The following is a 27,195-nucleotide window of genomic DNA, read 5'->3' as shown; positions in this document are numbered from 1 at the left end:
ATGAACTCTGTAGCTCTAAGCCAAAATACTGCAACAACTAGAAACACAGAATTAAGGTAACTTGCTCTTACAACCTACAACACTTAGGCCTCACAAACAACACATATATTACACTGATGCATGACTAGGATAAGGTAGCTTTGGGCAACAGACAACACAAAGATGGTAAGTAATGGAGCGGCCACACCCAATATGCAAATATATGGTGCCAGGAGCCTTATGGGAAAGCTGTATGAACCAACACTGAAGAAAGAGCATTGATACGTGTAGTTTACTAAAAGTTGGTTAAAACCACATTTTTTTTTATTGGCTCAACAAACAATTTTATTTTATTTTGTGTTTAGTGCTAAAGGTTTTCAAATCAATAAAAGGACAAAAGTGCCTAAATTTATGCACAAATCCTATAAACTTCATTTTACTTCTTAAATATCACTGTGTTCGTCTGCTATATGATATATTTAACTGAAATTGCTGATCCAAACAACCAATGATTCATAAAGAAAAAAATCATTAAAATGATCAGGCGTGCCTAAACTTTTTAATACCACTGTATATAGACAATAAATAATTTTCATCTGAAAAGCCAGTGGATCTTTCAACACTATTCAAGAGTGTTATAGGAAATGGCCTGTTTCATTTTTGTACATCACTTCCCGTATTGACACAGTTTTGTTCATGTGTAATAATATCAGATGTTTTTGGCTCATCAGTAGTTTTAGAGATCTTTTTTTCTTTCCTTCTTCATCATCTAGTTTCAGACCTCTGCTGATGTTCCTCTTTCACAGGATGTTTGTTTGGGATGTGGCATCACAATTGCTGACACATTAAAACTTCCTATTCTGCTACATTATACAATTCAGGCCCTAAACATGTGACCTCGTGTGTATTACAATGATCAGGCATAACTCTAACACTTGTCCATAATGTTATAATTCATTTTTAGCAGTGATTATAAATCTATATCTAAGACTCCAGTTTGATCTTCAGTTTCTAGTATTTTGTCTCTGTTCAACAAGATAGGTGGCTGGATAACCGATGACTGCCCTAGTGAAAAAAAAGTAGATTAAAGTTTACAAAGCATTATTATGCTATAGTGCACTAAAGTGTTCTTTAACTGTAGTAAAATAATAATAATAATAATAATACTTTATTTTTATATAGCGCTTTTCTAAAACCCAAAGACGCTTACAATTATTGGTACAAAGATACAGATATACAATACACAGACAATACAGGTACAACATTTACAGTGGAGCTCCAACTCAGCAGTACTATAGTATGTGAGATCAAACATAATGTTAAGCAGAAGAGAGACCATAAGCAAGAGAGAATAGATGAGTTTTAAGATTTGATTTAAATATGGGAAGAGTGGGAGATAGCTTAACTGCAGTTGGAAGAGAATTCCATAGTCGGGGAGCGATCCTGGAGAAAGCCCGATCACCGAAACTACGACGATTGGATGACGGGACATTTAGAAGCCCAGCAGTAGAGGATCTGAGAGAGCGGGAAGGTTTGTAGGGATGAAGAAGGTCAGAGAGATAGGGAGGTGCCAGGTTATTTAAGGCTTTATAGGTAAGTAGGAGAATCTTAAAGTGAATCCGGTGTTTAACAGGAAGCCAGTGAAGATCTTGAAGAACAGGTGTGATGTGATCGTGAGTGCGAGTGTAGGTGAGCAACCGAGCAGCAGAGTTTTGAATCATTTGGAGTTTGTGGACAGAAGAAGAGGTAATGCCAGCCAATAGGGTGTTGCAGTAGTCTACCCTGCAAGAGATGAATGCATGAATGAGGAGCTCAGCAGCTGATTGAGAGAGGGACCGTCTAATCTTAGCTATGTTACGCAGATGGAAGAAGGCTGTTTTTACGACAGTGCTTACACGTGCTGTGAATGAAAGAGTGGAGTCGAGGACGACACCCAAATTTCAAACCAGTGCAGATGGTGAGAGCTGTATGTCACCAATTTTGAGGGAGAGAGGGGGAGTGTGGTTAAATATAGTACAAAAGACTTTCGTAAATTGTCCTAACTGTTCTTAACTGAACTAAAATGGAACTATTTTAAATATACTTAAGTGTATATTTGTATTCTGTTTATTGTTGATGTAAAAGTTGGGTTTGTGCACTGCTGCGCAAGCTTGACAGTTGACTGTTGTCAGGGTTCATTTCAGTCACTGGCACACACTGTGTTTTCTGCTTCCAAGATAGCAATAATGCATACATTTTCCAGACCCCCACACCCATCAGTGTAGGCATATACACATAAGCATCTTTTCTATTTTTTTAATGCCACAGGTGGAATGTGTAAAAAGTACACTGCTGACAGGGTGTTAGATATACAGCTTTTAACCACCAAAACCACCAAAGTTTTAATTCCTTTGAATTTCCCTTTATTGTAGATAACAGATTGTCAGATTGTAGGGGGTATTTCCATTCTTATAAATATGGGTCATCTTTTTACTCTGTTGGCACCATGCCAAACTCCAGGCATGGGCTAGAGGGGTACAGTATTGAGCTGTGAAGCAGTGGAACTGTGTTCTCTGGAATGATGGTGCTCCATCAAATACCAATACATAAATACATAAAATATGCAGGAACTGTGTGGCAATATTTGAGCTGCATGCACTATAAGCCTGGATAAGTTGAATTAAAGTGGTTGCCTTAAAAAAAAGTTAAGTAATAGGGAATGAAAACTAAGGTTAGCATAACTTAGAACATCAAGTTATTACAACTAAAGGGGAAGATGATTTAACTCAATCTATTTTTGTTCTCCTGTAAGACTGGATAATTTGAGTTTACTCAAATTGTTTGAGTTGAATTTACTTTAAAAAAATTGAGAGAACCTGTTGTCTTAAAAAAGTTAATTAATGAGAAATGATTTAGCATAAACTAAAACAGTAAATTGTTACAACTAAACTAACTTTATTTGTAAGGTAGCCCAGGGGGAATCACTACACACTGATGGTGAGTGTTGGTCAGAAACTGTTGGACACACCCAGTATGCAAATAGATTGTGACAGAAGCCAATGGAAAAGAAGCTAAACTAAAGTTTGTTGTCAGTTATTATAAGTTGGTTCAACTCAAAGATCTCAGTTTGAGTGTATAATAAGTGCCCACAAATGTTCAACTAACTCAAAACAGTATTGTTTAGAAATCTCCAATTTTATGTAAAACAGACTTAAATCATTTGAGTTCAAACAACGTATGGGTTTACAGTGTTTTATGTATTATCACAGAACACCATTAGGAACCTCTACATCTCCATGCTGAGATGCCTGAAATGTTGCATTACCTGTAGCTCAATACATATTGCCCTAGGTGTGACTTTTTTTTGATGATGAGTGTATATTCCATTACATGTCAGAATGTTACTAGGCACCTTCTAATCCAACACTACTAAACACACCCTGTGTTAAATCCCCAGTCTCGCTCTCTGGTGAGACGGAGTGTAAGTTGCAACATCTGTAGAAAGAAGTTGGGCAATAGTTTCCTTCCTCTACAGGCAGATTCAGATCAGCTTAACCTAACATCACACAGAGCAAACCTGCAACCTCAACACCCACAGCTACCAGCCTGAAGTTCAAACTCAGGTGAGTACCAGTCTGTTTAAGAACCGCTTCTCCACTGCAGGTCCCGGTGGTCTGGTGTACAGAGCGGAGCCTCGATTTCCCTCCTCAAATACAACCTCCCACTTTATATTATACCTGCCCATTAGTCACATCTGTTGTGTTTGAGTAGGGAAATCACCAGACCTTCAGCACAGACCTGCAGTAAGTATCCACTGACTTTACTTTAACTCACTTTTACACACAATATGTGTTAGCATTTACTAGTACATTTACTGTACAGTGCAACTTCTTTATTTATAAGCTTATGAAAGACTTGAGACCTATATAGGTATTAGGTATTAGACCTATATAGTTAATTTTTATTTATATTTATATTTTCTTCATATGACTTGGATGATGTAGATACTTAATGCTAATTAAATAATTAATGCAAGATTGGTAAAATAGAATATATATATATATTCTATTTTAAGACGACTTAAAAATAATGAGTTTCTTTGATTTTAACAAAATTGAAAACCTCTAGAATATAATCAAGAGGAAAATGGATTGATTTTTTACACCAGGAGTAAAGGCATAAAGTTACCCAAAAGCAGTGTGTAAGACTGGTGGAGGAGAACATGGCAAAATGCACGAAAACCAGGGTTATTCCACCAAATATTGATTTCTGAACTCTTAAAACTTTATAAATATGAATTTGTTTTCCTTATGCTTTATTTAAGGTCTGAAAGCTCTGCATCTTTTTGTTATTTTAGCCATTTCTCATTTTCTGCAAAGATTTTTTTAGTCGAAATTTGGAAGAAATGTTTTCTGATGTTTTTGGAATAAAACAATGTTCATTTTACTTAAACATATACCTATAAATAGCAAAATCAGAGAAACTGATACAGAAACTGAAGTGGTCTTTTAATTTTTTCCTTCTTAATATTATTTACAAATTGTCTGCATTAAATAATATTATGGACTTATTTAGTAAACAGTGTTAAGCATAAAAAAAGTTTCTTCAAAGTAGCACCTCTTGCTTATACAACAGTTTTGCACATCTTGGCTGGATTTTCTCAGTCAGATTTATGAGGTAGTCACCTGGAATGGACTTAGTTGACAGCTGTGCTGAACTTATCAAGAATTAATTATTAGACTTAATGTGTTTGAGAGCATCAGTTTTAAGTTGTGAAGAGGTACACAGTGAATAGCTCTAATAGAACTACTCAACTAAGTAAAGAAAATAATACTTTAAGAAATGAAGGTCAGTCAATCCGAAAAAGTTCAAGACATTTGAAACTATCCTTAAGTTCTGTCGCAAAGACCATCAAAACATTATGATGAAACTGGTTCTCATTAGGACCACCCCAGAGTTATCAGCCCCCCTAGATAAGAGCCACTTAAATGCTTCTCGCAGTCTTCTGGTTTGTTTAACACTTTTAAGTTACTACATGATTCACACTATAAGGCACACTTAAAATTGTCTAAGTTTCCCAAAACTTGTCAGTGTGTTTTATAATCTGGTGTACCTCATGTATGAATTTTACCAGTCAGGTTGTAAGAGGCAGTAAAGCCACTTTGCTGAAGTACAGCATTATACAGGAGTTTCAGTTTAGCTCTCCAGCAGTATTAACATTACCCGCTAACCACATTGCTGCTAGCTGATATAGCCCTGGATTACTGAAACACTCAGGGTACCTAGGTGTAGCGATATCAAGAAGCATTAACCGCTAACCGCTAGCGCTTAGTCGCTAATGCTAATGGTCACGCTTTAGTGGAAATCTGAAAATCTAATCTTAAAAACAGAAGCGCTTTACTCACCCAAATAAACAGTTTTCAGCAGACAAATCATCTAAAATGTTTTTTTTTTAGAATAACTGTTTTGTTTACTTAACTTAGCTTTACTGCTGGATTAGCTTAACTGCTGTTCCTACTACTAGTTACCAGTGTCTCTTAAAATGCGCTTTATAATCCAGTGCGCCTTATGTATGAAAATAGACCAGAAAATAAATGTTAATTAATAGTGCGCCTTATAATCCGGTGCACTAGTGCGAAAAATATGGTATACAATTTAAATTTTAATGCTCATTTTTTTCAGACAAATATATACTCAAGTATACTGTTGGAGTATGTTGTTAACGGCCAATGAAACATATATCTGTACAATTTTAAGTGGAAGTCAATGTAAAATAAGTGAAACCATTTCTAGTTATCTATTCATCCAGCGGGTTCAAATAATAGAGAAAACTAAAAACAGACAGGAACTGATGTACACATTTCAGGATCAATATAATACATACACATGTGGGTGTGGAATGTGTATGTTAAAGATTAATGTTTAAAGTATAAGAATATATAATAGAATGTTTTAAAATTTTAATATATATTTTTTAATTATTTATTTTAATAATATTTTAATAATTAATATTTTAATGGCAACTTTATAGCAAAGAAAAAAAAAACAAATTTTGAAGAATGCTGCTTACTAATAATCAATAATCAATTATTCCATATTTTTAAATTCATGTATCTATAACGAAAAACTAAATATAACTTTCCTTTAAAAAAAAATGTCAGATGACAGTTTTGCTTATTTAGCTATTTTACTTCTGCTTCAGTTCTTTTGAGAAGTGTTTGAAGTTTTGCTTGTGAGAGTGTGGAGTAGATGGGTGTGATGTGTGATGTTTAGTTGTGTAAGAAGTACACTGTAAACCCATACGTTGTTTGAACGCAAATGATTTAAATCTGTTTTACATAAAATTGGAGATTTTTAAACAATACTCAACTATTTTGAGTTAGTTGAACATTTGTGGGCACATATAAACATTTAAACTGAGATCGTTGAGTTGAACCAACTTATAATAACTGAGTTTAGTCTGTTGTCATTAACAGCTTCTTTTCCATTGGCTTCTGTCACAATCTATTTGCATACTGGGTGTGTCCAACAGTTTCTGACTAACACTCACCATCAGTGTGTAGTGATTCCCCCTGGGCTATCTTACAAATAAATCAACTTCCCCTTTAGTTGAAACTTAATGTTTTAATTTATGCTAACTCAAGTTTTCATTCCCCATTACTTAAAAAAATTGAGCAAACCGACTGCATTAAAAAAAGTTAAGTAAACTCAACTTATCCGCTCTTACAGTATAAAAAAAATAAAAAACGTAAATCAACTTCGCCTTTAGTTGTAATAACTTGATGTTCTAATTTGTGCTAACTTAAGTTTTCTTTACCCATTACTTAACTTTTTTAAAGCAACTGGTTTCCTCAAATTTTTAAAGTAAATTCAACTTATCCGGGCTTACAGTGCACCACCACCACAGTTAACAAAAGTTCAACTTACTCACCCCACACAAACAAACATCTGATATATGGCATATGATGATATATGATGATTTATCATTTAATATCCAACATATCTAGCATGTAAAATTTGTCACAAATTGGGACATATATTTCAGCCACTGCCTGCAAAAAAAAAAAAAAAGTGGCACCAAAAAAAAAGGTCACACACTCTGATATTTCATTGGACCGCCTTTAGCTTTGATTTGCTGTGGCATTGTTTTAATAAGCTTCTGGAACGTCACCATTTATTTATTTCAATCCAGTGTTGCATTCATTTTCACCAAGATCTTGCAGCAGCATTGATGATGGTAGAGTCTGACCGCTGCACAAAGTCTTCTCCAGCACATCCCAAAGATTCTCAATGAGGTTAAGGTCTGGACTCTGTGGTGAACTCTCTCAATCCATGTGTGAAAATGATTACCTCATGCTTCCTGAACTCTGAACTCTTTCACAATTCCAGCCCCATGAATCATAGTATTGTCATCTTGGAATATGGCCGTGCCATCAGGAAAGAAAGAAACATTTTTTTAAAATAAAATATTGTCAATTGTTTAAATAAATACATGGTTTAAACACAAACAGTTGCAAGAGAAAGTATGTGAACCGTTTGGAATTACTTGGATTTCTGCAGAAATTGGTCATTAAATGTGTTCTGATCTTCATCTAAGTCACAACAATAGACAAACAAAGTTTGAAGTTTGCAAAAAAACTAATTTAAGTTAAGCACACCGTCATCAACACCTCATCCCAACTGTGAAACATGGTGGAGGGGGCATCATGGTTTGGGGCTGCTTTGCTCCCTCAGGGCCTGGAGGGATTGTCATCATCAACGAAAAAATGAATTCAGTTTTATGAAGAGGAATAATCCAGAATTCCTCCTGACTGTTGATCAGGTCTGATCTGCAGCTACAGGAAACGTTTGGTTGAGGTTTTTGCTGCCAAAGAAGGATCAACCAGTTACTAAATCCAAAGCTTCACATACTTTTTCCCCCTCACTGTGAATGTTACAATAAATGTGTTCAATAAAACCATGCAAACATATATTTTACATACGTACATACATACATTGTGCGGCATTAGTTTAAGCAGACTATGGTTGTCTATTGTTGTGACTTTGATTATGATCAGAACCCATTTAATGACCAATTTATGCAGAGATTCATACTTTTTCTTGCAACTGTATGTGTATAACATGTATTTATTTAACAATATTATATTTAAAAAAATGTTTAATTGTTGAAATGAAAAAAGTCCTACTTAACTGTGAAGATACAGTGAGGACATGTTTCATATAAAAAAAAACTACAATAATGCATTAGAATTTACCTTTATTTAAAGTATATGTATGTACATATGTATTTACCTACTGATCAAAATATATGTATAATTTTCATACAATACATATGTTTCCAATATGTGTTACTTATAGTATATATGTACAGTATAAAGTATATTTAAACTTACATTTTGAAAACTATCCCAATGTAATGTGTCATATGTTAGTATGCTTTTGTGTCAAGTTAGGGGTGTAGCCTGTTCAAGTGGCCTACACTGTAAATTAAAACTTGTGTTGGGTTGCATTGACTCAGGGCAGAAGTATGAACAGTCCAACACGGCTCTGTCATACCTGCTTTGGAATGTAGCTAATATTATGTTAATTTTTACATTTTTATATTTTGTTTTCTTTTTTTCCCTTTTCTTTGCAGATAAAATGAACAACTACGACAATTACTACGATGATGTTGACTTCAACACTCCATACAATGCCACATCCATCCCTGAGTACATCCCTGACATTACAGACTCTGTGATTGGCGGGCGCCACTACTTCGCCCTGGTCTGCTATGCCATTGTCTTCATTCTTGGAGTTCCAGGAAACGGCCTGGTCATCTGGGTGACGGCCTTTCGAATGCCACGATCAGTCAATGCCCTGTGGTTCCTCAACCTGGCCATAGCCGACCTGCTGTGCTGCCTTTCCCTGCCTTTGATCATGGTGCCATTGGCCCAGGACAATCACTGGCCTTTTGGTCCAGTGGCGTGCAAGTTGTTGAATGGTCTGTTCTACACGCTGATGTACTGCAGTGTGCTCCTGCTGATGCTCATTAGCCTGGACCGTTGGTTGCTGGTGTCTCGGCCCACTTGGTGCCAGAACTGGAGACGTCCGCGCTATGCTACCTGGGCTTGTCTGGCCATCTGGTTGCTGGCTTTCGTTGGCAGTGCTCCCCAGTTTGCTCACATAAAGGAGAACAAAAGCGGGTCGAAAATAGACTGCGTGGGCGTCTATTCCAACCTGAGCCACGCCTGGAGCATGGTCATTTTCCGCTTCTTGATGGGCTTCTTAATTCCATTCATGGTCATCTGCTTCAGCCATTGGATGGTGTACAAGAGGGCAGGCCAAGGTCCAGGACAGAGGCAGAACACAAAGTCACGGCGGACCCTGCGCGTCATCCTCGCCGTGGTGCTGAGCTTCTTCCTGTGCTGGCTTCCTTTGAACATTGTGGACATTACACTGCTGGCCACAAACAAGAACATAAGCCCAAATACAAAGGCGAATCTGCGCTTGGCCCATGTGTTGGGGCTCTGCCTGGCCTATTTCAACAGTTGCCTTAACCCGCTGCTGTATGTGTGCCTGGGCCGTGGCTTCAGGGAGAGTCTGACGAAGTCTTTGAGAAGTGTACTTCACTTTGGCTCTGAGGAACCGGCTCGAGGCCTGAGCATGACGGGCAACACCAAGAGCACCACTGATAACAATCTCGTAAAAACGAGAAACAGACCCAACTAAAGACACCTTTTATAGTTAAGATCCAGGATGGTACCCTTTTGGCTTTTCTATTTCTATTTATTTTCTATTAAATTTACCTCCAATTTTCTCCCCAATTTGAAAAGTCAATTACCCAATCCCTCATCATATGAACTCCCCTATCACTAGCAGCGCCTTCATCACTTGGAACACTTGAAGTGCTGCATCATTTCCAACTGCCGCCTATGGAGCATCACTGGTGGCCAGTGCACTCAGAGGAAGGTGCAGTGACCCAGCTCCGATACATCAGCTTTCTCCAGTTTTTGAAATCTTTTAAAATTGAGGAAAACAGCTTTTCAGAAATTGAAATGCTTTAAAAACTCTTTGCTACTTACCAGCTGAAAGCTGTTAACCAATAAACTGTATGCTAAAAATCACTCCTCTTTCTTAAACAATCTATGATTATTTTTTTTATATACTTGTACAGTATGTTTTTGTTGTTTTTTTATATATATATATATATTTTTTTACAATATTTTTTTTAGTTCATTTGTTTGTTTCTTAAAGGCCCTGGCAGTTTACTGTAAAATTGTGAATGCTGGATGTTCTATATGTACTATTGAGGTCATAGAGGAACCTCTGACTAGTAAAACAGGTGATTTTTCTGTATGCTTAGTGGTATATATACTTTCATCAGGGTCCTCCTCAGGAAATGAGTCGTTTTGTTACTGTCACTCATAAACATTATATTTCCAAAATAGCATTTTTACAAAACTTTTAAAATAAATCAATATAAGAATATTTTATTCCAAGTTACTTTTATGCACTGTTTTGGCCAATTCATTACAAAAGTGTACATGTGTACCCTCTTCCAAGGGTACACATGTAAAAATGGGACTGGCGGTGGGCAGATTTGAAGGTCACAACCCACACAGATATCCATGACATATCATACAGTTCAAATATATAAAAAAAAATACTGGCTGATGCTCTGCTGACAGGAGATCTGTGTTTTTACTTCTAAATTCTAAATATCAGATGATACATCCTGATCATGTTATGAGTTACTACAGGAATTGTCATTCTTAACGATTCTTAAAAAAAAAATCATAAACAAAAACAAATTGAGATACATGTTTTTGGACGATAATGACGATATTGTAGTGTACAGAATAAATAATTATATTAAGAATGCAAATTTGTTGGATTTCCTGTTAAAACTGTATAATGTGCTAACAATTTAAGTATATCAATTTATTCTATCTAAATATTCTATCAAAATCTTGTTTCACAATACGTATGCATGTTGTAACACCTATTAAACCTGCATCTCTTTTCATTGTTTTTATTGTATTTTACTCCACTAATTATGTAAAATATTTATATGAATAGCTCGTCTGCTGTGTGCTCATCTTACAGTGTTTATGAATGTAATACATAATAATAAAAACAGTAAATGGTTTGTAAAAGGTGACTGCCTGTCAGTTCTGTGATTTTCTGTTTTTCTTTCTTAAGCAATTTCAAGCTTCAAGAGTACAGAGGACAGAGTATTCAGGATGTGGAGCAAGCTGTGGCCCCTAGTACATTTCAGCATAACAGGCAACATATACTACATGGACTACATGGTTTAGTAAAATAACAGGGGTATTTGCTGCATTGTTGTGAGGATTTGATTGCATTTAATGAAAGAACTAGAGTTAGTGTAGTCTCTACTTCAAATTTAGTTTAAGACCTGAACTAAGAATCCAGAAAAGAATTTCCAACAGAGTGTAGGTTTTTCTGGATGACAAGCTGGTCTTGAGCTGGATTTTTAAGCAGGTCAGAAAATTAGATAATAACCATTCCAAAATAAATTGTATTTCTTTCTCTTTGACTCATCCCCAAAGTTCAGAAACATCCCAGAGATTCATTCTACAGTTCCACTACTCCACTGCTTAATGCCCTATACCCCATGGTAATGTATGTATTTGCTTACAACAATATATATATTTGTAAGCAGAGACAGTTGGGGGGTTCAGGGTTGGAGGGGGTACAATGGGGGGAAACAAATGAACAAATAAACAAAGAGAGAGAAAAATATATAAAAAATAAGAAAGAAAGAGACATACAAATGTATATATATATGGCAAAATATAGCCAAACAAAAAACAGAATCATGAACTTATGTGCAATTTTAACTAATGATTTTGCTATGGTTTATCTTGTGTTGGATTTTTCTGATTTACTGTAATGTTTGAATTTCATGTGTCCAAATTGGGTCTGAATCTGTGTTTTTGGTGGATTCTGAGTGCGTGTCTAGAGGGAGCAGAGATGGGAGTAACGGCTTTGAAATAAACAGCGTTACTAACGCCGTTACTTTTTTCAGTAACGAGTAATCTAACTAATTACTCTGACTGTAACTATAACGCCGTTACCATTTCCCACACCCCGTTCCCACACTTTAGCCGCTCAATGAACTTTTTTTTTGTTTAACTTCGCGCATACAGACAAAGGCGCAAGTGTGTGGCTGCAACTGAAATGGCTCCCTATTTACTAGTTAGGGCACTATTGAGTATGTCAGCCATTTTTCTTTGAGTGTCCAAATCATAAGGGGCGATTCAAACGTGATTTTGAGGTCACAAAAAACTCCCATAATGCATCATGATTTATAGTAAACATCGCTGCTTACTAAGCAAGCTAAATGTGTCCCAAAATGCATTGTGTGTCTCGCTACTAAGCAACAGCAATAGTTACTTTTACTGGTAACTAGTTACTTTTCTAGTGGAGTAACTCAGTTAGTTACTTTTTTGGAGGAGTAACTAGTAACTATAACTAATTACTTTTTCAAAGTAACGTGCCCAACACTGAGAGAGAGTCTGTTAATAAATTTTTCCAGTGATTGATGTTAATGCTATTTTCTGTTTTCACTTCATGAGGACAATTTTCTTAGTGATCCAGACAATTTTGGACACATATTGTGGCTCTAAAGTCTCACAGTTGTTGTCGCTGCAGTTTCATAGCCATGGTTGCAAACCTCAGTTTTTTTATTCAGCAAATTCTTTTTGTAGAACTAAATGTGCTTGTGTTGGCTACAAAATCTACTCAATCAGCAGTTTGATGTTTCCCAAATGTAGCGTTTTCCCACATATGTTGTTTGGTTTTGGTTTGGCTTATTCTGTATCTTAGCTACTGCACCTACCTCCATAATGCCTCCATATATTTACAGCGGCGTTAAAAAGTATTTCCCCCCCTACAGATTTCTTTTTTGTGATTTTTTTTGTAATACTGCTATTTTTTCAGTTATCAAACAAACTTTAATATCAGACCACGATACCCTGAGTAAATACAAAAATTACTTTTTTAAATGATACATTTATTTATTAAAGAAAAAATATATATGAAACTAATCTAGTCCTGTGTGAAAAAGTGTTAACCCCCTAAACCTAATAACTTGGTTGTGCCACTCGGCAACCAAGTTTTACCGATAACTGACAACGGGTCTGTCACTTCTCTGTGGAGGAATTTTGTTCCACTCTTTTTTGCAGAATTGTTTTAATTCAGGCGCACTGAATTTGCTGTTTAAGATCATGCCACAGCATCTCAATGTAGACTTCTAGACCACTCAAAAACCTTCATTTATTTATTTTTACCATTTACTTGTTTTTTGTCCTTTGGTTCATTGTCCTGCAGCAACCCAAGTACGTCTGAGCTTGAGGTCACAAACAGATGGCCGAACATTTGGCAGGCCACTCCTGGGAAGGTTCACCAGTGTTCCATGTTTTCCCCATTTGTGATGAATAGCTCTCATTGTGGTTTGCTTGAATCACAAAACCTTAGAAATGACTTTGCAACCTTATCCAGACTGATAGATGACATCTGTTTTTAAATTGCTTGATTCTACAGATCTGACAGTAATCAGGACAGTTTATAGCTAGAGAAATTGAACTCAGCTTTCCTAAAAAATTAAAAATGTGACGTGAGAATACCTTTTGAAGTATAAAAACTGTATTTTTTTTACTGGCCAAATACTGGTTAAATACTGCCACTCTTTTTGTTTTGTTTCCTCCTGTCTTTAGATACTGTGAGTGCGTTGCCTGACAAGGTGCTTTATCTGAAGATGTCTTTACAGCCTAAGAAGAGCCAAATGGTTCTTCTTACTAGACTTAATTAGGAAAGAATGTGTTTCCTTTTACAGCTTTATCTCTTTGGAAAAATGGCACTATTGGCTTAAAACTGCCTCCTTGAGTTGCCAGGCCAAGTGAATGGATATTTAATATATATAAGAGTGTGTGCAGTAGTGCTACCAGTGAGCACTAGTGCATTCAGTGCTCTCACCAATGTTTAAGATTGTTTTGCTCAACAGCATCACTCACAGGATAAAACCAACCGAGTTTGGTCATTGAGACATTTACAATATCAGCAAAAGTAACCACTGAAAACACAACAAAAAAAAACCCACTCCAGTACATAAATATTCACGCTCAAGGATTATTGCAGGATCAATTAAGAACCTCTACAATGTTTTCTTATATATAAAACCTATTTTTCTTTGTGCAATGAGAGTATATTATAAAATATACAAAAAAAAAAACAGGATTTTAGGAATTTCCCAGTAGATATTTTTCATAATACAAAACTGACTGGTGACATGAACACAATGTTACGTTTTGAATGGGAACAGCAGTTATGAAAGGTTTGCAGACGTATGTCCTGTGGCAACCTCACTTAACAGCCTCTCTATGCCTCTCTGAACCGCTCTCTCCGTGATAACATGGCTGTTCTGCTAAATATAACTGAACTCCATAGCAACCACTCTGAAGTAAGAGGAATGATAGGAGAAGTGAAATAGAAGATGGTGTGATTTCATAACCCCGGTGACTTCTCATCCACTGCTGATCACGCAAAGTAGATGATGATGTTCTTTCCCATATGATGTACTGAGGAATTACACAACACAGATCGTGGATAGACGTCAAATGGTTGGGAGGAAAATACATCCGGATATACTGTATTTAAAGACTAATGACGTTTCCACAGATGCAGCTCCGGATTACGCAATGCAGTAACAAACCAATGAGGGACCTTTCGTAAACTACGTTCATGACTTAACGTTAGGTTAATGAGGTCATGCCATCAGTGGTTCTTCCTTTTTTTTGAACACTCTGGTGGTTCCTTAGATGTTCCTGACTACACTCTACAAAATTAAAACTGCGATGTACTAATTTTTTTTGTAAAACATTTTTACACTTAATAATATTGAGTATATTTTAAAGATGGAAAGATGGAGTTGAGTAAAAGTTTGTAAAACATTTAAGTAGATATAAGTAATCACATTTAGCTCAACACAACATAATATTGAGTAGAAATGAATGAAAAAATCCCTTACTTAAATCTATATAAAAATAGACTAGATGTAATTGTGATGGGTAAAGGTCAAAAATGGTATATGCTTTAAATGGTTTTACTTTAACGCTACTCATACTGAAAGTATGAGTAATCGGAATTTACTTAACTTTCAAAACTTTATCGCAATATAAAAAAAATATTCTCACATTACACAGGAAAATTAACTCAGCACAAGATCAAACCTTGCATTAAACAAATTAGTAACTTACTCTTATGGCCTACAACAAGGTGCCCAGGCAGTCAGTTGTTATATGAAGTGAAAATGAAAAGGCAGCCCCGGTGGGTAATACTACACAATGATGGTGAGGGAAAGTTGGCGAGCTAAACCCATTATGCAAATAAACGATTCCAGGAGCCAATAGGGAGGATATATGTTTAGTGTAATGTATTAAGTAAACTTTACCATATTTTTTTCATCATATTTACTCAAAATGTGGCGTGAACTCGACACACAAACAAGTTCTTTTCACTTGTTTCTTTTTTAGAACATAATATACACAATTATTAGTAATATTTAATGCTCTTCCTGAAGTATGTTTACTGCTGAAAATTAGATAAAAGTATGGATTTTACTTAAAATGCAAATGTTACACAATTACTAGTATGCCAACTAGTAAGAAAAAGCTAAGACAATAAGGAAAATGCTATTTTTTTAATGCACAGTGTTTCTTATATTTTATTTTGTTTTTATTATTTCTCTACAGACAGTACAAACCCAATATATTTCAGGGTTTTTTTTTCTGTTCAAACTTAATAAATCTATTAAAATTCATCCATTCCTGTATTTCAGCCCTGCAACATATAAAAAAAACTGATAATAAAGCATTGACATTCTTCTCGCTACAGAGGATATCAAAGCAATATATTAAAGGTATAATTCTGTCCAATTTTCCTGCAATCAACCTTATTGCCGTATTATTATTTTTTTTGCTTCAGTGTTCTCCACACATGCTCCACTGGGGAAAGGTCACACTAGTACGTTCTTCTTTCACAGCCATTCCTGTAAAAGATGTGGTTGAAAGTAAGGTTGTACTCACACTAAGCAAGGTTTGGCTGAATCGTGCTGAGAAAAAAAAATAACCAGTGTGTTTTAACATTTTGTGTGTGTAAATTAACTTCAAAAAGCAAAAAAAAAGTGTATTGTGTGTGCGCTAAACAAAATATTGCTTTTGAGCTTGTGTGTTTTTTTCCCTCTCTAATTCACAGTTCTCTTCGTGTGCTATAAGAATTACCTGCGGCTGCTGTTTTTGCACTCGAGTTTTGAAAGGGGTGGTTCTGACAGTTTGGGGGCAGGGTCAGAGTCATCCCCCTTAGCGAATGCTATTGGTTGATATCTCCAGGGTTTGTGATGGACCGCCTACATCCAAGAGCAAGAGATGGGCAGAGAAAAAGGAAGAGTTAGCTAACTAGCTATGCTAAAATCCAAACAACCCTCTTGAGAGCAATATTTTGTTTAGCACGCACACAATTACCCTTCTTTTTACTCACGAGCTTAACATTTGCACTCGTGAGAAGTTTTACACACGCAAAATGTTAAAAAACACAGGTTAATTTTTTCCACCTGGTATTTTTGCGCCCCTGACTTTTGAAATTGATGTGACGCTATACTCGAATCCAAGGGTATGCTCTGGCCCAACTCTTCAAGCGGGCCAGAGCACTGTCTAGGAGCGGCCATACTGCCCTGTTTCTCCTGTTGCCCTTGATGTTGCCAATTCATTACCTCTTTCTGCATTAGCTATCGCTTCCTATTATCTCTCTGTTGCTATGTTATTTGTTTGTGCTGTCCTGGTGCTGTACTTCCACACTAGTGTGAGGAAGTTTTTCCTTTTCTACTTTTGCCACCATCACTGTGGTGTTTACTCATAAGGAGCTTGGACCCGTATCTCTGTAAAGCTGCTTTGTGATTAATTTTGTGGTAAAAAGCCCTATTTAAACACATTTGAATTTAACTGTATTGAACTTCAGAAAAACCTTTAAAAACAAAATAAATGTCTGTGCCAAACGCTCATTTTCTTCTACAGTATTAAAAAATGTATGTTTTATACTCATTCTGCCCCAGTTTCATTTACAGCTTAAACAGATCAAATAAATAATTGAACGGCCCATATTACCATGGCATTTGAGTCTTTGATAAATGGTTAAGAGGTAAAGTTCATTTATCAAAAAACTTCAAATTCATGAATATATGTGTATATAGATTCTTAGGAAGGAGCTTTAGGAATCATTAAACACTTCAGACGTCTGCTTTCATTCACCAACATAGATACAGTAGATCTGTGAATTAAGTTGGACTCTCAGGAGCAGTCTTAAAATGGTTGAATTCATTCAGGCAAGGATGAAACTACATATTTTAACTAGAAAATTAGGTTTCTGAAATTGTGTCAGAGACCTGTGGTACGCCCCAGGGTTTGCTACATGGGCCACTCAGATTTTATTTATTTATGATCCCTCTTGGCCAAATCCTTCACGACTTTGGGATGTCTTACCACAGGTAACACTCACATGTACTTGACCTTCAGCCTGAATAACTATGTTCGCTATGACTCACTGTGTAAGTGCCTTGAGAGCACATCAGTAAGTGGATGGGTCGCAGCATTCTGCAGTTAAATAAATATAAAACAGAGGTTACAGTTTATTATTCAGAAATAGAAATGAAAGGCACAGACATACTGCAGACTACAACCATTAAAAATCTAAAACTAGCACATGACCTTTGGGTACTTATAGACTCAGATCTCTGTTTTAGCAGTCATCAGTCTCAATGCCACTACTATTTTACAACAATACCCCCATTCTAAAACAGGACACCGTGAGGAACCTCTACAACTTCATGCCAAGACATCTGGCATGGTGCAGAATTACTTGTTGCATATTCGTATATCTTCTTACTTTGAATAGCATTACAATCAGACACTTCCTTCTAAATACAACTTATTTTGATGATGAGTTTAGTTGAATTGACTAATGTTAGACAGAATAATTACTTTTGCTTATTTGCATCCAGGCTATTTAATATTGCACATTAGTATCTTCTAATACGATACCTGCCTAAATATCTCAATACTGATACTGAAACAATATAATAGCCCAAACCTAAAACATCAGACATTAATGGAAAAATAAAAGATTCAATTATTATTCTTATTTTTTGTTTATTAATCATTTAAAAAAGAAAAAAAAATACTTTTGTCTGTGCACTGTAAGATTTTCTGGGAAAACACTGCACCCCGAAAAACTTACAGCACTTCATGCTTCCATCGCTGACAACTTTTATAGAGATGCGGATTAAATTTTCTAGCAGGACTTGGCACACTGCCCACACTGCAGATAGTATCAATTGGTCTAATTTAATATTCTAATTTTTTGAGATACTGATTTTTGGGTTTTCATTGGTTGTAAGCCATAATTATCAACAATAAATTATATAAATGCCTAAAATAGATCACTCTGTGTGCAATTACTGTCATAATGTATGAGTTTCACATAAAGTAACTTTTAAATTATATATAATTTTTTGAGATGCACTAATATTTCTAATATAGACTAACATATGCACTAATGCCCTAAATTTCCTTCGGGACAAATAAAGTATCTATCTATCTGTCTGTCTGTCTGTTGTTCTTATATTGCCCAACCTTACTTACAGCTCTGGAAACATATAAGAAACCACTTAAACATTATGATTTTATGATCTGAAAGTCCTGTATCTTTTTTGTTATTTCAGCCATTTTTCATTTTTAGCAAATAAATGCTCTAAATACAAATATTTGGAATTTTTGGAGAAATATTGTCTGTAACACAATGTTCATTTTACTCAAATATATACCTAAAAATGGCAAAATCAGAGAAACTGATTCAGAAACTGAAGTGGTCTCCTATTTTTTTCCAGAGCTGTATAATCTTAATGTCTGATCAATATTTAGTAAGAAATCTTTCAACTACAATATCTAGAACAAATTATACAAATCACATTATATATAATGCAAATCCAAGAGTAATAAACAACAAAGCATATTATAAATAAAGTTTATTATCAACATGCAGAGAAAGAGAACAGGAAATGCTTTTCCAGGTACTACAAAATGTGTCTCTAAAACACTATATGACAAAGACTGGAGATGCTGGCGTAACAAATGCAGGCAAGGCAGCGTTTCATTATGTACAGAGAGTCTACAGTGCATTCACAGCTAGAGTTAAAGTCAAAGGGTTGTTTATGTACAGATATTTACAGCTGGAGGGATTTCACCCCTCCTGTGTAGAGTTTGGCAGTGCTATAGCAAGACAGTGACAAGTCACAATCCTCCAGGACACTAGGTGGCGCTACTGGAGCTCATACAAATAGGAGGCCATAGGAGTGATTCTAAAGGTAAGATGCAGGTAAGGTAATGGTGCATTCGGATGGTCCTAGAAAACTCAAAACTTTCAGTTTTATAGACCAACAGCTTTACAAATTGACATAACAAATCAAGGCTTTTAGTTTTTGGCTATAAAAAATTACAAATACAAATTCCCTCTAGAGACTCTATGGAGTATCTCACAGGGTTAGCACTAAGCTAATGCTGGTAAAATAAACATCTCCTGCCCATTCTGAAGGACTGAGATATATACTGAATATACTGTAATATACCCTGTAGCATTCTGCTTTATAGTGTCTCTTTTAGTAAAGAAAAACAGGCTTTTAATGCTTTTTTATATAATATAACAAATAAAGCCTTAAGTCCATCTCCTGAAGACCTATCCGATGGGAGAGGTATCTTGGATATAGTCACCTATGTAAATATTACAGGGGGAAAAGCCTCTTGGAAAGTACAAGCTGTTAGGCTTTTCACTTCTACTATCTAATAATTATCATTCCTTCATCACATGGGCTAAAATGCCATTAACCCTTTAACTTCCCCTCAACATTTTGATAGAGCACATTGAGTCACTGTGGTATTCTTATTATATAAGTTATTATGAAAGTCTTATTTATTCTAAGCTTTTATTTCTAGTTTTAGTCCTTCTCTTTGTTTTTATTTCCTTTTTTAATTGTATTATTTATTATTGTTTTCTTAATAGTTTTGTTATTAACTATTTTGTTTTAACTTGTTTGATTAATTAGTTTCCTTTCTATTTTTATTTTTTATTGTTTTGATCTATTTTCATATTTTATTCACTGTTATTTTAATGCCTTTAATTTAAAATATTTAAATGTAGTTATTATTTTCATTGGCATGTTGATCCCTGTTTTTGTAAATGCTCAGCTACATTGAAAAATAAGAGTTTCTCATTATGTACCAAAAGTCCATGAGTCAAAAAGAAGGTTCACTGATTTTAGAAGTTGTTGAATTTATTAATAGTAAGACAGGCCACTGACTGCTGTTTGAATGCAAGTTTTTATGCAATATCAGATTTTATCAGTCATTTAAAATATATATATAGCTGTAGTTATGTTTATAATTGACTGAGTTAGCAGAGACCGTCCGAACACACCATAGATCAAGTCAGTCACCAACAGAGCAAAGAGCAAGCAGAGCAAACTGTACGAGCTTTTTCAACGAGAGATTTCATTTAAACATTGTTGGTTTTAGCGTAAGTGTAGATGACATCAACAGTAGTTTGTACCATGTAATGGCCTGTAAGCAGCAGTGGCAGCTCGGCTAAGTGCTCAAAAAAGCAGTCGTAAAAACATGAAGTTTAAGTTAGTTATTAAAAATAATTATTGTATTTTGACTTTATTTTTTTTATGAGAATAATTAATGACACCCTCATAATAGGCTTGGCAAAAAAGTCACAAAAAGGTAACTTTTACTATGAATAGTGTGTGAATATTAAAACTGTGTTGCTAACAGACACAGCAGCCTGTGTGTGAGTTAGCTGAGATGCTGTTTTTTTTAGCTGGATTACTCGCTGATAGTTGATGACAGGTTGATGGCAGTGCAGTTTTTAGAAAGGGTTTTGCTGTTGTTTGTTAGTAAATGTGCATCATGTCTGTACCTTACTTTGAACTTGTGTTTTAACAAATAGAATGGTAGATTAGACACATGCTAAAAATGTGATGTTAGCTGTGATGTTACTGTGCGGGTAGCATACTGTTACTGTAATTATAACAGCCAGCATTAGGCTTGAATCATGTTTACAGTCATGATAACTGTTTAGCTTGTTCAGAGCTGGATTACTTGCTTATAGTTGATGGCAGGTCAGTGGTTAGATAAGATACATGTCATGACACTCATGACATGTACCTGTTGGGTTCTGAGTGATATTAAAATATTGAAAAATGCATTATAAAGCATATATCTGTTAAAGTAATATTTTCTATCACAATATATATATATATATATATTGATATCTAATTACTGTCCAGCCCCGTGATAGCTATAATGAAAAAATATTTTACTGTTGCTGTAGCTTTCTCACAAGCTGTTGCTGTTTAAAGTCTCTTTTGCGTATAGCAAACTGCATAATGTCACCAATGTGCAGCAGGTATGTTGTAAACGGGCAGAATATTAAAATACATGTATTGAAACTAATATACGTAGTGTACAGTGGTCCTGGATTAAACCAAACCTATTATAATACTCTAAACTTAAAAAAAGGGTATTTTTATTATGACACTATATGAACAGTATAGTACACTATATGGACAAATGTATATACCTGCATAATCATAGTTTCTTCTGAAATCATAGGTATTAAAAAAGAGTGTATCCTGCTTTTGTTGGAGTGACTGGATTAATACTCTTCTAGTTCATGCCTGATGAGTATTAGGCCTGGTGCCAGTTGGTTCATTAGGCTTATTATCTGCTTCAGAAAGTCCTATTCTATTGGCTGCACTTCTCTAAAGTGTCTAGATTTGTGTGTCTAGATTGTGTGTGTCATTAATCCTTTGCACATTTGTAGCCCTATCCGTTGGGGATTAGTTTCTCAGGAGGATGTCTGTGAAAAGTATTTCACACTTCTACTCAGTGATAAAACTCTTGCATCTGGACTGCAATTGAAAAAACAGGAGGACCAGTGAGTTTTTTGGCTTTTCTCTGCAACAAAACATCGCTGTTCAGTAGCTCCTCCATTTCCACTCGCTGTTGTGTTTTTTTTTACGTGGATCTCTGTGGAAATGTGCACCCAAAGTGTAATTACGCTGCGTGGCAGTGGACAATTAGCTACTTTATTAAACTCAGACATGTGAGTCTGGACGGTATTAAAATTACTGGAGGACCACAGAGTTCAGCGAAAAACAGTAGATAATTCAGCCTGTAATTTTTTTTTCAGAGGACGTCTGAGAAAAACACGTACATGGTCAATCAGAACTGGAATAAAATCACAGAGGACCCCCCCACAAAAAAGAAAGTTACCCCAGGACCCACTAAAAATCTAATCCTGTCCGAATAGAGCTTGTATCAGTGACTGCCTTCATAATTAGAAGGAATGTCCACAAACATTTGGACATATAGTGTATCACTGTTTACCAACCCAGTTTGAAGTAGGACAGAGCAAAAAGAAAACAGTAATTAGGGAAAAGCCTAGAGCAAGTACTTAATTAGCTCCTAATGCCTACTTCAGGCACTTTATATATATAAAAAAAAATAAAAATAAAACTGTGTGAAAATATTGGTGAAGACCTCATTAAAACCTGGCTTTAAAGAACATTCATTTTGCAGAGAATCTCTCTTTGCACAGTATTATTCAATTATATAGTCAAATTAGCAGTGTCACATTAGCGTCTGCCGTGTTTATCTGATCTCTGCAGGATTTAAATGAATCACGTTAGATTAAAATCAACACGAGGAGAGAGATAATTCAGCGTTTGCTGTGTTGATGCAGCACACAGCTGTACTCCGGCTAGGCTATGAGCCTGAGGGAGACGTAGACTGTTTTAGCAGCACGAGACCACGAGTGAACAAAATCAAAAGCGAAGTCAGTAATAAGGTGCAGCGTAGTGTCTGTCTTTCAGTGTCTTTCTGCCCATCCCAGGACAGGATGAAGTCGGCGGCAGCAGCAGCAGGATGGGATCTCTGTCCAAGACTTCCATTAGGTTCTGAGGTATGAGTGCCCAGAGCGAGCACAAAAGCCAAAAGACAAAAAAGTCGTTAGAAGAACAGTTCTCTCTCTGAAGACTCAATCAATCAACACACACCAGGTCTTGGCAACTGTCCATTAAGCTGAGGAGCTTGGTAGGATGTAGTGAAGATGCCAAAACCTTTAGATTTTGAGTAAAAACAAAACTGGCAGTTTATTTTGTACATCCTTGACCTTCTCGCAAGTTGTACCTTCTAAAAATGTACTCCAAAAGTAAGTTTGACATATGCATCAAACTCTTTCAAAATGTTACTTTCAAATCTTTGCAATAATACAGCACAGTTGAGAAACTCTCTTCTGCTTACAGTTTCTAACTGGTCAATTTGGGTGTATCTATAATTGGTGGATTGGTGTTCCTGTCTATGTTTTGTGTGAAAATGACCAATGTCCGCTCAGGAAATCAGTAAATTGTGAAATAATACCTGTGAAATCGACAATGGTTCTGTTGTCAAAACAACTACTGGCCTAGAATACTGAGAATTGTGTAGGCAAACTGACAGGCCCCAAGCAAGCAAATCACATCCTAATTTAGTTGGCAGATGGTTCTAATAATTCATTAATTTGTTGCATTTTGGACAATACTGGTTAAGCTAGTTGACCAGTTAAGCTTCTGCCCTGACCAGCACCCAATATGTTTTAAATTGATCAACCTGACCAAGCTTGTAAACTTGTTTGACCAAGCTTGGCCATGTTGGTTGACCAGCATGAGCATCGTCACCAAGCTAGTTAACCAGGATGATTCAATGTATTATGCCCTATGCTGGTCAAGAGCCAGCTAGCTTACCAACATATCATGTGTTTTAGTGTTTTAGCTCAGCTTTCAACTACATTTTAACCACATTAAAGAGCAGACAGAGCTGGCCTTGAGCTGCATTTACCAGGAGGATATTATAGAAGGATATGAATTGGGTGTATGTAGCAATTGGGTATAGTTTGATGGCAGGGGTAGGCAATCCTGGTCCTGGAGGACTGGATTTTGGCACTGTTTGGTGCTTTTCCTGCTCAACACACTTGAGTTTAGTTGGTGCATTAGAGGAAGAGAAATGAGCAAACTGTGCTGACCTCCAGCCCTTGTTGCCCAACCCCAGTCTATGGCGATGGTCTGATTGGTGTCAGCAGTATAGCCAATAGTGTAACAGTGTAAGGGGACATAAAACAAAGCAAATAAGGTATGAAAATTTGGGTTTAGTAGATTACTTATTTGTTGTAACAATACATATACCATTGGAAAGTCTGTTAATTTATCTTTTTAATTGGTGCTGCGTTTGTAAGGAACATGCATTTGTAGAATGAGCAGCAGAGCTAAGTACATGGGTTGTGCAAAATGAACATTTTGGAAATCTACTTTGCGGTTATATGGAAGTTGGAATTCAATTCGAAGATGGTGCTAGGGCTCATTCCAAGTAATGGTGCAACTTGGTTTTGTGGAACACCAGCTTGAAAGTCGAAAAAGGCATGTCGATTTTTGGAGCAGACACCTGACTATCTGCCTCTATGGCTACCAGAAGCTCAAAACAAGTGTCAATAGTGACAGCAGAATAAGCTTTTTGGCAATGGCAGAGAAGATCTGGCCAGTTTTCCAATGGTATAAGATTACTGCCAAGAAGCACAACAAAGAAATAATCTACCAAACACAAATTTCCTTCATTTTTGTGCTGTGTTTATATTAGGACCCTAATTTGAAAGTTGACCAATGTCTGAATGATGACCAATTTTAGCCTTACATGACTACAGTCACAGGACTGATATAACCACCCAATGGTTTCTGAAGACAAAGACATGCTTCAGATTTGATTCAAAGGCCTGCACTGCCTCTAGATCTCAGCCCTGACCAACTGGTCATTACATGTTATGTTGTACGATTTTCTTTGCCACTATAAACCATCAAACACTGAAGAAAGCACTGGAGCAGATTATCAGTGATTTGGCATTGGGTGGCATGGGCTAGAAATCCACAGTTGGACAGCTGTATGACTAGACAGTAGTCATAACCTTGAGCGATCCTGAACGGAATCGCATGATCTTCCTTTTCAGTGCATGTGAAGCTTTGATCTTGACCACAGTGCTGGGTGTATTCTGGGAGGACGTGGGCAAACGTGGAGGCAGCTGCTGAGGCCAGACGAGGCCCCCGCTCTCGTCTGAGTCACTGGACACAGAACTGGTGGACCTTGGAGAGCATGTTTCACTCAGACTAGAGTCAGAACCATCAGCTTGGGAAGCTCTGGCATTCGCCCTATTTCTCGAACGCTGGCTTTGCTCATTGTAAGGTACGCCAGAGTCTGAAAGGGGTAGGGTGTTACCAGGTAGGCGGACATATCTGCTCACAGTTTCATCTTCTCTGAGCGGCAATGGCTCCTCCTCCTCTTGGCTGAGGTCGGCAGAGGAACTCCAGAGGCGCTGATTAGACAGATAGTTGTCATCACTGACTTGGTGTCCTTCCCTCTCCTGTTCACGTCCTACAGTATAGTACCTATGGTCTGGTTGGGCGGTCCATCCTTGTGGATGAAAGCTTCCTTCAGATTGGGATCGTTGTGTTGTCTTGTCACGTCGCTCGCCGACTGACTCCCACCTATCCTGCTGATGCAATCTGGACAGTCGAGATTCCCACTCTTGGTCAGCTGCCTGGGGGGTTAAGGGTGGAGACAGAGATGTACGAGGATGGATGTAGCGTGATGATGTCCTGTGGTCTAACCCTGCACGAGGATGCTCCAGGTAGCCTCGTTGGTGCTGAAGCGAGTCAACGTCGCTACTGCTGGAGCAATTCTCCGTAGTTCCATATTGATCCATCTCTAAGGAGGATTCTGGATTTTCACATCTTAGAGATGGTACCCCATCCTGGGCATTCAGATGGGGCATGTAGTACCCTTCTTGCGGCTCTTCTCCACCATCCTCCTCCTCCTCATTGAGGGCAGACCACTCCTGCCAGTGTGTAGGGTGGCCAGGTGTAGGGTCATAGTAGCTGGGTGTGTTGGATGCATATCCATGTAGGTTTTCCCAGTGGTCGGGGGTACAGCTGAGTCCTCGGGAAGGGCTGGAAGCTGGGTTGAGGGAACAGCGCTGTAGGAGGCTCAAAATGTAGGCCTCCACCCGCATGGCCTGCTGGATGTCCTCAGTTGTGGGGCCCTCATCTATCTCCTCAACAGGGCTCTCATCAACCTCCTCAGTCAGGAGGTCCTGATCGACCTCCACAGTGGGATCCTCGTCAACCTCCTCACTGGGGCCTTCATCCTCCTCCACGTTGGGGTCCATATCATCTTCATTCACCTCTTGGTCTTCAGACCACAAAGCTCCATCCTCGACATCGTCCTCCTCCTCTTCCTCCTCGGTGCCCTCTGCGATGCCCTCTAGAGGAGGGTAGGGGGCAGAGAAGGAACGTGGCATGGCAGCACGAGGGGGAGGATCCCTTTGACTCTCCCAGTCCCACATGTAGGCATCTGAGGATGAAAGAAGTGTATTTAGATCCAGTATGTAGTTCTAAATATGCTGATCTGTATTTATACATATATATATATATATATATATATATATATATATAATGTCTTTTTATACATTATATATAAACACTGAGTTTCCAACACTCAGTTTGTCTATACAGCCCCCTTGTTTCAGTGTTCCTTATATAGTCTTTTGTAGACAAATTTCAGAGAAAATTCTAAAAAAAAGGTCTATTGTACTGTATTGCAATATTTATACATAACAGTCCCCCATACGGGTTTGGAAAATATTTAATTAAGAACAAAAACCATGAAATATAAAATCATACCATATTAAATCAGTGCAGAGTCTAATTTATCAGTGGTATTTAGAGGAAATCATGTGTATAATAAGTATAAACGCCTGGAGCGTATACTGACCCACTGATCTGGGTCTGTGAGTGGAGAAGGAGAGACTGGGGGACGAGCTGGAGCGCCTTGGAGGGGAATGAGTCTCACTCTGCTCATAAAAACCTGAGGACACACACACAAACAAAAGCAATCATGCATAGAATATTAAACAGTTACACAGGGCCCAATGATAAACAGGAAAAGGCAGTATTTGACACGCCTCCCCAGTTGGGTTCCCATAATATACAGATAAGGGCTACTGCAGATTCAGCAGCGATTCAGTAGTGATTAATTACGCATT

General features: G+C 37.0%; 2 protein-coding genes across 3 annotated transcripts in view; one reads left to right on the top strand and one right to left on the bottom strand.

The window, feature by feature from the left end:
- Positions 1-3,454: 3,454 nt before the first annotated feature.
- c5ar1 (complement C5a receptor 1) lies at positions 3,455-11,089 on the top strand. Of its 2 annotated transcripts, none has more exons than XM_007250982.4 (2): positions 3,455-3,581; positions 8,594-11,089. In XM_007250982.4, the coding sequence occupies exon 2, from the start codon at positions 8,599-8,601 to the stop codon at positions 9,667-9,669; it is 1,071 nt and encodes a 356-aa protein (XP_007251044.3). In that variant the 5' UTR covers positions 3,455-3,581; positions 8,594-8,598; the 3' UTR covers positions 9,670-11,089. The 2 variants fall into 2 exon arrangements, with proteins under 2 accessions (XP_007251044.3, XP_007251045.3); XM_007250983.4 differs by lacking the exon at positions 3,455-3,581 and adding an exon at positions 3,626-3,761.
- A 7,935-nt stretch (positions 11,090-19,024) lies between these two features.
- Positions 19,025-27,195, bottom strand: part of LOC103030887 (dapper 1-B) — a 35,526-nt gene continuing 27,355 nt past the window's right edge. Inside the window, exons 3-4 of the mRNA XM_022679786.2 lie at positions 26,925-27,017; positions 19,025-26,504 (exon numbers count right to left, since the gene is read on the bottom strand). Coding sequence (XP_022535507.2) covers positions 25,045-26,504; positions 26,925-27,017 — 1,553 coding nt within the window. The 3' untranslated portion in view covers positions 19,025-25,044. The remainder of the gene's footprint in view (positions 26,505-26,924; positions 27,018-27,195) is intronic.

This window comes from Astyanax mexicanus, chromosome 9, assembly GCF_023375975.1.
Source record: "Astyanax mexicanus isolate ESR-SI-001 chromosome 9, AstMex3_surface, whole genome shotgun sequence".
NCBI classification, from domain to species: Eukaryota; Metazoa; Chordata; class Actinopteri; order Characiformes; family Acestrorhamphidae; genus Astyanax; species Astyanax mexicanus.
Note: the sequence above shows the minus strand (reverse complement) of the source record. Positions and strands in the feature narration are given on the sequence as shown.

Excerpts from the sequence above, each read along its gene's own strand:
- c5ar1 (XM_007250982.4), top strand. The coding sequence starts at position 8,599 with ATGAACAACTACGACAATTACTACGATGATGTTGACTTCAACACTCCA.